The sequence below is a fragment of the Haliotis rubra genome, unplaced genomic scaffold (genome assembly GCF_003918875.1).
Source record: "Haliotis rubra isolate DU_JTF1 unplaced genomic scaffold, ASM391887v1 Scf131, whole genome shotgun sequence".
Taxonomy (NCBI): domain Eukaryota; kingdom Metazoa; phylum Mollusca; class Gastropoda; order Lepetellida; family Haliotidae; genus Haliotis; species Haliotis rubra.
In genome coordinates, this window is record NW_025765237.1 from 833,807 (window position 1) to 851,326 (window position 17,520).

The 17,520-nt window shown below is 42.4% G+C and overlaps 2 protein-coding genes and 1 pseudogene across 2 annotated transcripts in view; 1 reads left to right on the forward strand and 2 right to left on the reverse strand.

The window, feature by feature from the left end:
* LOC124267447 overlaps positions 1 to 15,686 on the reverse strand; it is a 28,784-nt gene extending 13,098 nt beyond the window's left edge. The window contains exons 1-5 of the mRNA XM_046702368.1: positions 15,535 to 15,686; positions 10,795 to 13,766; positions 8,567 to 8,695; positions 7,040 to 7,560; positions 2,309 to 2,313 (exon numbers count right to left, since the gene is read on the reverse strand). Coding sequence (XP_046558324.1) covers positions 2,309 to 2,313; positions 7,040 to 7,560; positions 8,567 to 8,695; positions 10,795 to 12,764 — 2,625 coding nt within the window. The 5' untranslated portion in view covers positions 12,765 to 13,766; positions 15,535 to 15,686. The remainder of the gene's footprint in view (positions 1 to 2,308; positions 2,314 to 7,039; positions 7,561 to 8,566; positions 8,696 to 10,794; positions 13,767 to 15,534) is intronic.
* Positions 3,928 to 8,100, forward strand: LOC124267412. The gene is made up of 3 exons (XM_046702327.1): positions 3,928 to 4,033; positions 6,623 to 6,693; positions 7,003 to 8,100. Exons 1-3 carry the CDS (start codon positions 4,015 to 4,017, stop codon positions 7,711 to 7,713), a joined length of 801 nt encoding a protein of 266 aa, XP_046558283.1. The 5' UTR covers positions 3,928 to 4,014; the 3' UTR covers positions 7,714 to 8,100.
* On the reverse strand, positions 8,565 to 8,685 carry LOC124267457 (annotated as a pseudogene).
* Positions 15,687 to 17,520: the final 1,834 nt, after the last annotated feature.

Here is a 17,520-nt window from a genome sequence, read left to right on the forward strand (position 1 = left end):
TCCATGTTGACCAACTTTTGTGTCTTGAAACAGTGGTTGATTAAATTTTTGTGTCTAAGTATTTCAAATTAAATTTTAATTTTAAAATGTTCAATAATTCATTAGACCTATGTACAGTAACACTCCCCCCAATTGCATGCAATCATTTTCATTGTAACACTAAATTCTATTCCTAATTTGTCATGATGGAATTTTCACCTATACAATTTGAACATTCACAGACTAAAGCATTAACTGTAAATCAGTGTTTGTAGGTCAAGCATTATGTAAAAGAAGATGAGTTGTCGGGTTACATATCATCAATGCTATTTTACGGCATGTGTGACATGATCACGTTATTATGTTCTGGGATTCTGGAAGCATGGTCCTGAGTGGATGATGTGTTTGATGTAATTAGTTCACACTTCACTTCAGTCAACTCGACCACCTCTCACTTGAGACTAGTTGTAACCTATGCAGTATTAGTACAATTACTGGTCAGGCTCACTGACTTGGTTCACACATGTCATCGGTTCCCAATTGCGCCGATCGATGCTCATACTTAGGCAAATACTTAGTAGCTGGAATATTGCTGAGTGCAGCATAAAACTAAATTCATTCATTCACTCACTCACAAATGAAGACTACCAGCGGGCTGAATCAAATGTTGATCGACAGTTGTTGGAGGGATGCCGGGTCCATGGGAGCACACTGATAACATCATCATCCTGGACAAACCATTTTTGGTGTTTATTATTTTGTTGTTTGGTTTATGGAACCAAAACATCAAAACAGAAGTGTGAAAATCCAGTTTGAAAGCCTGATAATCATATTTGATTAGAATCGACAGTTGTTTCACTGACATATCGAGACGTGTGATATAAACAGAATTGTTTGCTCAAGTACAATGTATAGCTTCACAGTACTCAAAAGTGTGTGTGACTTTGTAGCTGCATCACATAATGTGTTACATTATTTCTGGAGAGGAGAATTTGAAAGTTATATTTCTCTAGAATATGTCTAATCATCTTTTAGTTTCAACCACTCACCACAGATATTGAACATTTGCCATAAGCAAACTCACTCATAGTGATCAGGAAATATTCATGATGAACAGGGCTGTTTTTGTTTCCATCAGGGCTTGTTTGTGTTCTTCAAAGCGAATTATGTTGACCAGGTCCTTTTGGGTTCTTCGCAAGGAGGCTATATTCTTCAGGTCCAGCTTAGTTCACTGAGCCTATTTAGTGTATCACTTTGGCTTTTCCAGGCGTACCACTTGAGGTAGCATACTTGTATATAACAAAACATCCCTTACCTTGGTCAAGGGACACAAACAATTATGATTACTGAGACAGCACAGACTGTCAGCATGTCTTGATGTGGTTAAAGCTTGTTTTTGTTGTGTTGTTATAATAGTTATATTTCTGTTATTGTCACTTGAGTTGATGAATGTCGGAACATATTGTATGTTATGGCCAGACCAATTTTATTTCTTGTTTTAGGGATCCGCCTGTCATATTTTTTTAAAGAATAAGAATTTTTTTTATTAATTTTCCCCGCTCAAAATATAAAATCCTAATGTTTTTATTGGCCAAAAAAGTAAAATTACAAAAAAAGTTTTTAGATTGTTTTTTTGCCCCATAATTATACACTTCATAAATTGCCAAAAGTAAAATACTAATTAGAAGTAATATTATTTTGACTGGTGATTTTATTTTCATTTTTTTCCCTCCTGCCTTTAGGTTTTCTGAGGACAAAAATCCGTAAAACAAGAAATAAAATTGGTCTGGTCTAAAAGTTGTTATTCCAAATATATATTTTCTGACCGATCAATAAAAATGTGAATTCTATTTTTGGTGTTTTATTTAGATAGTCTGAAGAAACAACACTATTCTATGCATACCCATTTGAAGAACTGGTCCATGACACTGTTGTCCACACTGGTTCATATCTGACAGCATGAACTGTTGCTTGTTATGTCAACCAGTGGATGTGGTATTATTTGCTGGCCATTAGAGAGAGTGAGTGAGTTTAGTTTTACGCCGCTTTTAGCAATATTCCTGCAATATTCCAGCAATATCGGGGCGGGGGACACCAGAAATGGGCCTCACACATTGTACCCATGTGTTGAATCGAACCTGGGTCTCTTCAGCATGAGGAGCGAACTCTAGGCTACCCCACCGCCCGCTCGACACTAGAATATTGCCGACTAGGCAAAAAGCAACAAATATTCGTTTTGGAGTGAAACATCTGTCTTCCTGGAAGTTGATAACTATTCTTCAGATCAAAGATTTTCGGAAGTCATATGTCTGACCGACGAAGTACTCACAGGACCTGCAACGAAGAGCGCACAGACATTGTGAACTCTTGAATGATGAATTGCGTTTCGTATAAAGATATCTTCTTTTAGTTAGTGACATGTTTAAAATTGTTGGTGGGATAATCGAGATAACAAAAGATGTTTTTAAGCGTCTGAAAACCCATAACGCAACATAAGGAAGTTAAGTCCTCAGATGGAGTTATATCGGTGATCACTAAAAATTCATGTTTTGACCACACAATCCTGTTATTGACACAATAAGCATCGATCTTCACAATTGGAATATGACATGTCAACCACGTCAGAGGGCATGGTTATCCAGTCATAGCCTCTAAGGACAAGCAGGGGTTGCTGAAGACTAATTGTAACACATGGATCTTCATGGCCCCCCGAAACAGTAGTGTAGGGTTTACAAGGTTTGTTTTTTATGTAATTTCATAATGAAAACGCACTGTTCTTCATACATTGGAGATTTTCTAAACTATAAATTGAGATTGGGTAAGATATCTGTTAATCTCTAGACCACTGTCAATATAACAAACAGAGACATTAAACAACAGCAACAGGCACTTATGACGTCAAGTCACGTAATACCCCCTCTGCTCATTAACTGTCGGGTGTTTCCGTAATAGGCGGAAATACGAGTACGAGTTTCGTTCGTATTTTCCTTTAACTGATTTGGAAAATGTTGTTATTTCATTTCAAGGTGAGTTTGGTACTACGTAATTTGTCAAAATACACACACAGTCAGGTGAATGTGGGACATACGGCCTAGTCCACGTGTTTGACCGGCCATCCGTTTCACTATTACTTCCTCTTGTATGTGTCTTATAATTTAAAACTCTATACCCGGGTTACAATTCATCTTCAGCAACCCATGCTTGTCGTAAGAGGCGACTAACGGGATCGGGTGGTCTGACTCGCTTACTTGGTTGACACATGTGATTGCATACCAATTCCGTAGATCGATGCTCATGCTGTTGATCACTGGGTTGATTCAAACTCGGGTTCGAACTCGTTGATTTACAGACCGACGGCAAATACTTAGTAGCTGGAAGATTGTTGAGTGTGGTGTTAAACAACAAACAAATATAATTTCCTGTTGTTTGTGATAATCTTTGTGTTCGATTAGTTTGGTTCCTCGTGAACAAAACATCTCGGAAATGTATTGTCCTTATCCACAACAAATTCTCACCGAGTGACCCGAGTTAAATTTATCTTGTGTGAAACATAGCGGAGTTATGTCCCATTTTCTTTATGCGTTTGTTAACCCCTCTGTCGTCTTTTGACTGCTATCCTTAGGGTAGTTATCTTGTAAATTTGCAATAGTTGACATTACAACATCTTTGCCATGTTATGGCGCTTGGTTTGTTCTCATTAATATTAAAGCAACATGACATCACATCCCACATTGAGAATTGCTGAATCGAAGCGCAAATATCGAAACTTTTCACACTCAATATTTCTACACTGACGGTCTTCGACCGCCTCCGTGGTGTTCTGGATAGAGCGTGGAATGCCAATGGTTCGATCCCCTGGAGCACAGCACACAGGCGGGGCGGGGTTTGACGCCGAAATCGGAACTATGACGTCACTTGTAAACGTCATCTCATTGTTCTCGTTTGCCTGTTTATGACGTCATTGATAGTTTCATATTTTGGGCGACAACGTCCAAGAAGCTAGGTGTGCCGACTATACATCACCGCCCATTCGGGATGAAAGAAACGCGTGTCGGTGAGTACACCCGTTTTCATTATTCTATTATTCTAATACAAACGTATGTATGGACTGTAGTTCGTATGTATTCGGTACCACTGTTTCCGAACAGTGCTTGCATGTTTGTGAACCGGCCAACAGTAAATGCCAACCATTTTCTGTGTTGCTTCATCTAAAGAAAACATCATACTGAAGATATTGTGGGAAAATTGATGAGGATTTGCTATGGAAAAAGAATAAATGAAAATTATTAGGACTGTGTGGAAATAATACTAGAAACAGGAGATAAACGTACTTTGTTTTCAATTTAGAGAACGTACTTTCAATACAGGATGCCTCAGTCTAGAGTTGTCGTTTTTCAAGTGAAGCATTTTAGAAGATGTTTGTTATAAGTCTTGAATATCATTGCTATTGTAAGTGCAGCTCTTTCATCCACCACCCCCCATTTGAAACCGTAAATACCAGGGCCCCGTTTCACAAAGCTCTCTTAGCGCTATGACTGTCGTAAGTCTTGGCAAGATTACAGAATACTGGATACCTAATTATATTCATTCTATTGTGCGCGTGAGGCTCCTATATATAGAAGAAACAGAGAGCGCGAGCCTGCGAGCGATCCCAATAAAAATAAGAATTTAAGGTAAAAAATAAGGTTAAAATCGAATTCCTAACCTTACTTCCGGTTTAGGAAACCTAAACTGGGGATTTTAACAGCGTTCACTGACGTAAACAGAGTAAAAAGTAATCGTGTGTTGAAATTTTATTCAAATGCATGCTGGGAAAAGGAACTCTACAGTGTGGGAACACTCTGATGGTAAGTCATTTTTGATTGGTAAGGTAAGGTAGGTAAGGCTTTTAAATAAAGGGGGGTACCCCCTTTACCCCCATTATCTTACCTTTTTTTAGCTTTAATATTGTTTAATATTTAATATTTAATATTGAACGCTGCTTCAACGCAGCCTTCATTCATCGCGTGCCGTTGCTAAGGAAACAAAATCGAAGTGCGCAAAAATAAATGCGCAATCAAAATAAAAATGGCGGATAGGTATCCGGTATTCTGTAATCTTGCCAAGACTTACGACTTGGTTATCTCAGCAATACTGGTAGACTCTGGAGTAACCTTGGAGTTATCATGTATCTGGTGGTTAGATGCTGTATTTATGATAAATTTATTGAAACCTACTACTATTTTTAATCGTAGTATATATACTTGCATATTGTTTTAATTTATGGTTAGATTATCTAAAATTACTAATAGCTGAAGGGATGGTGTAAATCCAGCTAGGATCCATGCAGGAACCAAATGTACTGTAAGTCCCTGTGGTTCCTAGAATGGTGATCTACCTTCAGTCGCTGGCAATCTATAGCCTGTTTATATATTGTCCTGTCATGCATAGTTAAAATATTTTAGATTAAATTACTAGTTTTAAAGTTTTAAATTAATATCTGTGATAATCTAGTTGTTTTACTGTCGTTTGTTGACAAATATTTATAACTTTACGTTTAATTTTTATGAATCTAAAACTTCATTTGCTCACGATATAGCTGAAATATTGCCGATGTGACTATAAATTTTAACTCACTCACTCACTTATGCTACCCGGAGACCATTCTACCGTTGAAGATCCGAAATAAAACTTATGTACAGCAACCCTTGCTTGTCGTAAGACGCCTTGTGACGTGAGAATACAGACTTCCAGACAACGGTCGGGAAAGCCTCCCAAACCCTGCTGTTTTAGCGAGGCAGATAAATATGGTGATAAAACTTCCATAGAGTTTCAAAGGAAGCCGCTCGTGCACATTCTTTACCAATGTAGAAGAAGATATCCCGTATGCTAACGATGTGCCGTCAATCCAGTGACCAAACGTGACCACTTGATCCATTTAGATGCCTCTGAGGCCAAGGATGGAGTGCTAGGCAGCTATGTCTCAAAGGGTGTTAGTGAGGTGAGGTGAAATTGGGTTTAACGTCGTGCTTGAGAATATTTCGCTCATATGACGACGTGCATGCGTGTGTATGTGTATGTGCGGCTGCTTGTACTAGCCCAGACTGAAGCTGGTTCTATAGTGCTAGCCCACTGAGATACCATGCCGCAGTGAAGCATGAATATCCCACTCAGACACATTATACTGACTCCGAGCCGACCAGTCCTTGTTGTACCCATTAATGCCGAGCGCCAGGCAGGGACCAACAAGTTCCATATTTTAACGTCTTTTGGTATGACGCGGTCGGGGATCGAACCCGCGACCTTCCGCTCTCCGTAACGCTCTAACCACTACACCACGGAGGCGGTAAAGGGTGTTAGTGTATTACTGTGTGACACATGCATCACAAAACATACCCACATCACTTGTCATACTTTCCCTTTTAGCAAACATGTCTATTTTGAAAACCCTCTTAATGTACAGGGATTGGGGGGTAGTGTCGTGGTTAAAGCGATCGCTTGTCATGCCCAAGGTCCATGTTCGACTCCCCCAATGAGTACTATGTAGGAGGCCCATTGTTGGTGTCCTAGTAGTTGCACACAAAATCCATCTCACTCACTCTCTCACTAGACTACAAGTATGCTGTTTTAGAATGACATCAACTGGTGTATTTGTGTTGTACAGCGTGGAAGGACATGAGGAAATACTGTGCGCTGCAGGCGGTTTCAGACGACGAGCTCAAACCTCCATATCTGGTCAGTACTGCATTAGCTGGGATCACGTGCTTCGTTCAGTTAGACCCCTTTTGACTTGAAATGGCAGAATGTTTGTCTGATTCGGTGTATTGGGTTTCTGGTATATGTCTGGGTGTAGCCTTAATGCAGATATAGTAGATATATGTTAAATTTGAACTCTGGCGATTGTTCTTTTCTTCTAAAGCCATATAAGTAAAACGTATCAAGTATCAGGTTCATTGCATTGTTTTGTTAAACATGTTGTTTCGAAAACCCATTGAGTAATGCAAACCACACATCGAATTTTAAATACTGTGAATCGTATTCAAGCCACGCCCTTCCCGTCCTGTGGTGCAGATGGACCCACCAACACCTGCAGTAAGGGCCAAGCTCCGCCCTTCTGCTTTCCGAAGCGAGTCAGCGTTTATCTCCCCTTGGGTGTCTGATGACCGGCGCGCTGTCACGTACATGCTGCACCCGTCCCTGGAGGAAACCCGTCTACTCCGCACACTGTTCCACAGAAAGGCCACAAACGCCACAATCAACAAAGCCCTGAATGATCTGAGGAGACTGAAAGGCCAGTTACATAACGGTGCCATGTGCAGCATGTCATCAGCTGACGACATCCACTCTCTGCTCATATCAGCTGATGGGACGTCCTCCAGCTCATCCAGTTCATCCTCGTTCTCTGACACGCCCCTCCATCGCTGCCTGGCCAAGACAAGTGTCAGGGTTGGGTACGGGTATCCCACGCCCTGCGCCAGGGACGACGGGGCTACTGGGGACGCTAATTTCAGATACGTGTACCCCGGCGAGGATGACAGTGGCTTGGACACGAGCTCCAGCACCACCACCAGCAGCAGTAGTAGCAGCAGCGGCAGCTTCTGCCTTCATCTCAGAACATCGCCTGCCGCAGCGATTCAGTATCGTCGTCTGTATCCACGCCGACGATCCAGCATCAGGAAATTCATCAGCAGAGTTAGCCGGTTCTTCCGCACGCGACGTTATTCCTTCAGCCGTGATGCTAACGTCACATGCTAGATGTACAACCACGCTGAATTGCCTCGTAACATCTTTGGCCAAAAAATGACATTTAGGAAATGGATCACTATAAAGATTCGGTAATTATTTAGAAATCGAGGTTTATATGGTGATTTTTTCATATTCATGTTGATGTATTTCTGTTTACAGTATTCAAAACGTGTTTACACCAATTTATAAAAGAAATGTGTTTAAGATATATTTTTGCTATCAGATATTATACCTGCAGTTGACATAACTATGTTGTTAAATCTAGTATGATAACACCATATAGCTGATAAACGTCGTACATCATAGGCATATATCATTATAATCATTTAATAATGATCTTGTGTTTTTATACACTTGTTCTGCTTTTAACGTATAAATGCACAGTGTTCTCATATAAAATATGTTTTCGCAATGTACGGGTTTCCTCTTGCTTTTGAATAATGTTGTGCGACAGATGAGTTTTGTCCACACAGCCAAGTGACTGACATCATGAATACTGATGCGATGAGGTCACAGCCATTAGTCAAGCCCCCGAGTCTGACCGATCCATTTAGTCGCCCGGCTACGACAGGCTGCTAGAAGCCTGGGCCCCGTTCCTCAAAGCGATCGTAGCGCTACGACAGTCGTAAGTCTATGTTAAAGTATGGGAGTTAAAATCATCTTAGCGGTACGATCGCTTTGTGGAACGGGGCCCTGTACTGTAACGGTACACGTGCACCTATATTTTGCCCTCTGTGCTGTTTCCATATATGTCCGCGTTATATCAGCGAAGAACAAATATTTACCCCAGCGTTTAATGTCATCATGTGCACACATGTATTCCAAGGTGAATACGAAATTAATTTACGAAACAGTCACATACTTCTCACTGCGTGAAAATACTGGGCATTGGATATCGTCCTCGTAGTTTGGTAGACTGTCAGTTTTATCTGAAGGCGTGGCGATGCATGCTATAGAAATGATCCCTAAACGCATGATCTCTGCTGAACAACTGCTCGGCAAATCGTTGCGTGAAAATACTGGGTATTGGATAACCACACGACTTCTCCACTGCTGTTATGACCATCACATGTGCGGCACCATCGTAAGTGTTATACTGCTTAAAGTAATCGCACCTCAAAACTCACTATCCTACCCAGAGTTCAATGCGGCCTGCCAGCATAGTACTTCTGCCACAGGCCACAAAGATGTGACATCTTGCACCGTCCATCCAATATAATCTACATATTTCTTAACTCTTTTATTTTTGACGAGTCTACGCATCTAATTAAACATCTTTGATAAAATGGTTTAGTGTTCCTGAGAAAATATCCTAAAACATGGAACACTATTTCGATTTGCGTAGCGATCCTTTGTTTACATAGGTTGTACGGCTCCACGTGCTGTCATCGACGCCAACAGAGAGCAAACGATGCAGCCAGTTTGATATCTAAATATGTACTGTCATAGACCTTACTGTCGCAGTTGTGGAAGAATATATATGTAACAATGTAAAACGTTATGAAGAGAGCGCCGAAAAGCTTGCGTAAGGCCAGTCTCTTCTTATTATGAATATGCGCGTTTGATTACAAACAAGAGAAAAGTCCGGTCACGTGATATGCAAATTAGCCTGTGGCAGTGATGTTATGGTAAGTCATCACTGCGCCGGAGTGTGCTCAAAACTCAACATTAAGTAGACTGACGCATATCATGCCCAAACATCGAACTACATGTAAACAATAAAAATAATCATGAATAGGTAATTGCCACACTGAAATACCGTTCCAGTCGCAGTCGGTCTATTGTGTCTATCATACGACCAACATGGGTTGCTGGGGACCATTTCTTACCCGGAATCCCTATGTGACTAATGCTGCAGAATATCATTCTCCGTGAATTCCTGTTTCAACTTTCTGTTTGACCCCTTACCCTGAATCCATAGGAATATCAGGCCCCGATTTCTCGAAACAAACTTAAGTCTGAGTTCTGACTTAAGTTAGAGTTTTTACTCAAATTTGAGAAAACGCAGGAAAATGCATTTCAGAGAATGAACTGAAATCGATATTAAATTCAAACATAGTAGACAATTTGAGTTTGGTGGATAGATTAGTTAACTTGTTTGGGCTTTTTAATTTAAAAAAATATAGTTGAGTTAAAAATTCAAATTGTCAAACTCAGTTTGGAATTTGAGTAAAAACTTAAGTTTGTTTCGAGAAATCGGGGCCTGGTATCGATTGAGACCACAGCCATCTAATTGTCGTAGGAGGCTACTAAATGGAGCGGAGATGACTGCATGTATTGTATCACAGTATCCTGTATCGATGTTCAGGATACCAATCACTGGATCGTCTGTTCCAGGTGCCATCACCTGAAGTGAGTGAGTGAGTTTAGTTTTACGCCGCACTCGGCAACATTCCAGCTATATGGCGGCGGTCTGTAAATAATCGAGTCTGGACCAGACAATCCAGTGATCAACAGCATGAGCATCGATCTGCGAAATTGGGAACCGATGACATGTGTCAACCAAGTCAGCGAGCCTGACCACCCGATCCCGTTAGTCACCTCTTATGACAAGCATGGGTTACTGAAGATCAATATTCTAACCCGGATCTTCACGGGTAGCCATCACTTGAAGACCGCCGTAATAGAGCTGGTATATTCCTAAAGGAGACGTAAAGCAATCAAGCACGTGACAGCCAATATGATATTAAAATGATAAAGTGAAAGCTTAACTTTACTGAAGTATTTGTATTTTCAAATTTCTGAGAAGAACTTGAATTCATTAACAAGAACAGATGGAGCTCGTCAGTCTTTGAGCCCAAACAGCATTCGTCTAAAACGCAACCTGTTACTCGCAGCCAGGGAAGGCAACTCGTCAGCTGCCTCCTCCTTCTGTAACTACATTGTGAACATGTTGCAAATGGAGCTTCAACAATCTCACTTCCTATTTATTATCAGTCTCAGTTGAAATATTAGTTTCCACAGCAACAAAGAATATATTTTTCCAGTGAAAAATACGCATATATACATTTGGCGAAACCTAAACATTTGGGCTGCCCCAGCCTTTTCAAATGAAGTCAGCGTCTAAACCGGTTTGGGTACATGTAGCACTAGCAAAATGGCGTTTCCTTTGTTCCCTCATCTCCGTCAGACATTTTCCATCCAAAGTTTATCCTGGTCGCCCCAACCGGAAATTGCTGGTTGTCATGGCAATGTTCCCTCTCTTCCGGAAGTCCTTCTCCGCACGACGCACCAGGAGGCGAACCTTGCCAGTGCAGTGGTGGTTGTGGTTGCTGAGGAACGGGGGCGGGCACCGGAAGAGGGGCGTTCCTCGGATCTATGAACCGAGACACTGGCGGCATGTAATCACGATTCAAAACGGGCAATATCTGTCCAACCATTGACCTATGAGCTGGTTGGTAAGGATCCTGTCCATAAAGCTGCTGCCCTTTAGAGTGTTTGTAACCAAGGGTACTGACGTTGTATTCCGGCCCTGGAACTGAAGTGTAGTCGAAGTCTCCAAAGGTCGGCACCGAGGAAGGATACTCATGTGTCAGCTGTACTTGCTCTGTGTGAGGTCTTGCGGCAGCCACAAGTCCCACGTCCCTGGAACTGATTGCAGGAGTATCTGCAGAAGGTCCTTGTGGAGGTGTGCGGCCTTCACACTTGTGCTTCTGTCTTGTCACAAAGGCCCTGAAGCCTCTGCCACACACTTTACAGTTGAAGGGAGTCTCACGGGTATGTACAAAAGTATGCAGCTTTAGTTTCTTTTTGTTAACAAAACTTTTGCCACAGAGATCACACAGAAACGGTTTCTTGCCCGTGTGGGACATCTGATGCTCGCGGAGGATATAGGGCTGTTTGAAGCTCTTTCCACATATCTCACAGACATGGGGCCTCTCGTTTGTATGAGACAGCATGTGGACCTTCAGTGACCCTGCTAGGACATAGCTCTGACCACACACATCACAGCGGAAAGGTTTCTCGCCTGTGTGGAGAAGTCTGTGTGTCTTACAACCATAGTAGCTCACAAACTTCTGAAGGCAGATGTCACAACGATGCCTCTTCTTCTTCCCAACCTCGGAGGACTTAGTGGGATCAGTGGAAGGGTCAGCTGTGTCACAAGAACCTTCAGAGCTTTTCTTCAGGTCATTCTTGTGGGTCTTGATGTGTTCTCTTAACACCTTGACTCCTGGCCACGCCTCATGACAGATATGGCAGTTCAGGAGCTGATCTGTCTGGTGGATGCGCATATGTGACTGTAGACTGGACACAAAGTGGAAGGTCTTCTGACAGGTGCTACATTTCACAGGCACTCTCTCCTTCTGTTCTCTGTTCTCTGGATCTCTAGAGCATCCGTGTCTCTTCTTGGACTTGTACTCTTCCTCTGTCATCGTCAGCTGACCACCCCTGTGTTTCCGGATGTGCACCATCACCTCATCACAGTCTTCCAGCTGCATCCCACACTCGGCGCAGTCGAGACATTCCTCGTCTGCATGGGCATCAACATGAGCCTTCAGAGCCTCCATATCTGTAACCTGCTTTGGACACACGACACATTTATAGATGACATCATTCTGATGAACTCGCATATGTGTCCTCAAACTAGACCTCAGACCAAAAGACTCTCCACAAATGTTACACACGATGACCTTCTTGACAGCGTGATCCCGATGGTGCGCCTGAAGGTGTTTCAACTTGAAGAACTCCTCACCGCAAATGTTACACGGATGACCCTTCTTCCCTAGATGAACCATGCTGACATGACCCTTCAGAAGGCTCCTCGTGGGAAAGCTCTGGCCACAGATTTCACATCTCTTGGGTTCATCTCCTTCTCCGTGCTGTTTCACATGACGGTCATGGTCCGTCTTACAGGAGAACTTCAGCTTGCAGATGCTGCACTGGATGCCAGCCTGTTGGGCATGAGTCACCATGTGGACTGCAAGATGTGTCGCCTCAAAGTATATCTTTGAGCATTTATCACATTCATACTGAGCTTCATATGTGTGCTTCTTTATGTGCTCCTTGAACACTGCAGATCGGACACATATTTTTTCACATATATAACACTGGTTCGCCATAAGACCCTCATGGAATTCCTTATGCTGTTCATAGGCTTCCTTGGTAACGAGTGGTCTATCACATATTCCACACTCAAATATCTCTGGCAATGCGTGTTTCTCCAAGTGTATAGAAAGAGATGTTATATGCTTAAACGTCTTTTCACAAACTTCACAGGATAATTTCACATTTGTATGTGACTTTTTATTCTTTTGGGATCAGAACGTGGGGATGCTGATTTCATTGTCCTCTTAGGTAGTTTACCACCATGATGCTTAGCCCGGTGAAGAATTAAACCACTTTCAAAGTTGAACCCTTTACCACAGTCAGTACATACATAGTTAGTTTTCTGCCTAGGATGGGCTTCTATAAGGTGGTTCTTGAAGCTCTTCTCTTCGATATACATACCACATTGGTTGCACAGCACCTTCTGATATCTGCGCCTCAGGACTCTGTCTGATACAGACCTGTCTTGAGGTTTCTCCTCAAGATCACTGGGTTTCTCCACCCGATCACTAAGATTGTCAATCATAGAGTCTTCATCGTCCGATATGTTCTGCGTCCTGGTGGTCCCCAGCTCTTCTGAGAGCTCCTTCTTTATGGGTACCAGTGGTTCTTCTGTCGGACGTGTCAGATTTTTCAACACGTTCTGGTTGTATTCTGCTGTGTTCGTTTTCTTGATGCTCAACATCTGTCGGTATTCGGGAATCGTGTGTAGCACAGTCCTTGTCATTGCCAGAGTCGGAGGAAGACTGGTCTTGGTTCAGTACCACTGCCCAAGGGGAACATGACACTGGTTCTGAAGCACCTGGACTACCCTGCTCTGTACACGTCTCCATAGCTCTACGTTAATGCTTGGTTAAGTCTGCGGGGGTAATTCTTTATATGTATCGCTCGTGACAACTCTAGGATAAGCGTCTCCATTGAGGAAGATAACCTCTATTCCTGTTTTTCACATGGTATGCAGTGCAAGGACATCTAACACTTCAAGGAACTTGTGATGCTTGTTGAGGATATACTGCCTGGAAAAGAACGAACCCGTCAATATCTATCATAATGAGAAACTTTTATTGCTTTAAAATTTGCCTAAAACACTGATCAGCCAAACTCAGCTATATGGCGGCAGTCTGTAAATAAGCGAGTCTGGACCAGACAAACCAGTGATCAACAGAAGGAGCATCGATCTGTGCAATTGGGATAAGATGACATGTGTCAACCAAGTCAGCGAGTCAAATGAGGCAAGTTTACCAGATAAATACCCCAAATATATCACCCTACTCCATTTCTACTCTATGACGTCAAAAGACGACAGAGAGGTTAACACACGCATAAAGAAAATGGGGCATAACAAAATATCATTGTAACTCGATGGCAATTTGCTCAGGATAAGGACAATATAACTTCGTGATGTTTTGTTCACGAGGCACCAAACTATTCGAACAGAAAGATTTTCACAAATGGTAGGAAATTATGTTTCTTTGTTGCTTAATGCCACACACAGCAATATTCCAGCTATATGGCGGCAGTCTGTAAATAATCAAGTCTGGACCAGACAGGCCTGTGATCAACAGCATGAGCATCGATCTACGCAATTGGGATACGATGACATGTGTCAACCAAGTCAGCGAGTCTGACCACCCGATCCTGTTAGTCGCGTCTTACGACAAGCATGGGTTGCTGAAGACCAATTCTAACCCAAACCAAACCCATGTGGGGAATCGAGCTCGGCGCTTGGAGCAAAGGCTGTAACCACTTTTGTATGTTTGCCGTGAAAACGTACCGATGAATTTCACTTTAAACAAAAAGGTAAATCAAATAAAAGGAAATAAGATTGCGAATCCTCATAATTTTACCCTGCCAATTGAACATTTAAATCTCAGAATTTTATTCAACTTAGGATAAAGGTCGGTTAACAAACGATCATAGTTTCAAATCGCTATTATTGGTTTGTATAGACGACCTCACGGTTGTGTAGCCACGAAAGTCACTTGCATGTGACAAGTGCCATTCTCTCTATAATGGTGGGGCGGTGGGGAAGCCTAGTGGTCAAAGCGTTCGCTCGTCACGCCGAAGACCCGGGTTCGATTACCCACATGGATAAAATGAGTGAAGCCCATTTCTGGTGTCCTTCACCGTGATATTGCTGGAATATTACTAAAAGCGGCGTAAAACTAAACTCACTCACTCACTCTATACTGGTACAAACAGATGGTTTCATGCTTGTGATAAACCATTACTGATAAAGGTTACTGCACATAGCAACATGCTAGACAGTATTAGCGACATGCATGCTGGGTAACAACAAGTGCCATTATAGACATGTTTAAGTTTGACGCGACCCGGTGATCGGTGATCGTATACCTGACCTCCACTAGAGATTCGGGGTTCGTCCCAAATGGTTGATGAAACCACAATATGCTCCAATTATCATTAAAACCTCATTTATAGACTGATAACATCAATGATGATATTGCGTATGAAAACAAGACATCCCGAGCGCTCAATAAGACTGAATCAGACAGGCCTAACAGCCCGCCATGTTGTCTGTGTGTACGGGTCTACAGCCAACAACTATCTATATATCATGCCTGAGCTCTCTCATTACCATGACAACTGCAAATAACTATCAGTTTAGTTAGCCTTATCAAACAGCAATAAATCGTATAAGTACTGAAATTCTGACGAGCGTCGCTCAGCTGAGAAGTTGTCGAAAGCTTTGCAGTGTGTAAACACGGCTCTCCATAGATTCTGGCAACATCGCCCCCATTCTCATGCAATGTACATGCTTACCTTTAGTCTATATGATCAGCCTATTATCATAGCCGTGATATATCATAATAACCAGGAAGTAATTTAAAGATGACATATTCCAGTCCTCGTGCGACCTGTCGAGTCGCTTTCCATTCTGAGAGGCGTTATGTCGGCAACATGTGAAAGTGACTCGAGGTGTATTTTGCCACAACATGAGTTATCCCCCTTCCCGCATCCGCTGGTCGTGCAACTGTGCGTCAAAGTCAATCGAAAAATCATGATCGAGCATACGTGGGTTCTTTACAGAAATAGTATGGTGTTTTATGAATTTGCTATACGTTTGTTTTCATAGTCTATAAAATCTATGAGACGACAGCACTTTTGAAAGGCGTTCCAGCAAAATGATTGTGGAGTTTAGTTTCATACACTTACAAATGTAGTGAATCGCATGCACTAAGAGAAACTGATAACCGTTCACAATTATTTCGAAAATAGTAATTAAATTAGTTACATCGATACCTTTTGATAACAGAGCATATTTAATTGAAGTTTCGTCCTTATGTACGAAAAAGCGACCATGACATGAATACACGCTTTAAGTTTATATATGTTGGAGTGAGTGAGTGAGTGAGTTTAGTTTTACGCCGCACTCAGCAATATTCCAGCTATATGGCAGCGGTCTGTAAATAATCGAGTCTGGACCAGACAATCCAGTGATCAACAGCATGAGCATCGATCTGCGAAATTGGGAACCGATGACATGTGTCAACCAAGTCAGCGAGCCTGACCACCCGATCCCGTTAGTCGCCTCTTACGAAGGCCCGTGACCCGGCATTTATTCAAGGTGACATGTGTTTATTTCAGAAGAGATTCTAGAATTTTACTGTGGACTTCTTCTTTCTATTGTTCTGTACCTCAAACTGATACGTGGCGGTGGGGTAGCCCAGTGGTTAAAGCGTTGGCTCGTCACGCCGAAGACCCGGGTTCGAATCCCCACATGGGTACAATTTGTGAAGCCCATTTCTGGTGTCCCCCGCCGTGATGTTGCTGGAATATTGCTAAAAGCGGCGTAAAACCAAATTCAGTCAGTCAGTCAAACTGATACCATGCATACGGTACGGATCCACACAGACATTCGCGGCCGCATTTCAACGCGGGTATATATAAGGCATGCGTCATGTCAGAGGTCGTTGGGCCTTTATCCTCACATTGAAAGAATGGATATGACGTGACGCATCATGTGACAATGACATTATGACACCATGCTCGAAACCATGACGTCATGTGATAAAGAGATTCTGACGTCACGCTATCTGTGACGTCATGCGTCATATCAACGTTCAAAGGACCGTTTTTAGACATCCGTGATAACATGTCCTGACAATGAATCCAACACTCGTTATGTACTCGCACTTCGGTGCCAAGTTCTTGATGGCGCCATTCAGAGTGATAGCAACATCCGTGGGACGTATTTCGTCGTTACTGAGCGCAGAGACTTTCCTTTTGTGGTCGTTTGTTGTGGGGTATTTCCAAAAGGAGATCTTAGCCTCCCATTTGGAGGTAAAGAGTGCCGTTGTCTGTTTAATCTCATCCTTGAGCATTCTTGTCATGGAATGGCTGTTGAAGAGTTCCAATATTTACAGGATTCTAACCCGAGTGTTCCTGAGGGATGTTCTGAGCGTTCTCGTGTACCTTACGTCGCCAATAATCCTCATTTTCTACATATGGAACCCCCTGTATGCATCTCTACCATGCATCATTCGCACCACTGTCGATGGTAGCGTCTCCAAGGTCGAGTTCTTGAAACCCGCTCTGTGGACATCTTTAGCATCATGCATCCTGTTCTGTGCTGTGTACAAACTGTGGAGGAAGAGGTACCGTCGATATTCAAGAAATAAATCATCAAGGTCATCGTTCGTCGAGTCGTCCCCTCGCACACCCGTCACGAGGAGCATGAGCGCAAGGTTGCGTCAGATGAAAAGAAGATAGACTGAGCAGAAAATTGGCACTTGGTGGAAAAACCCG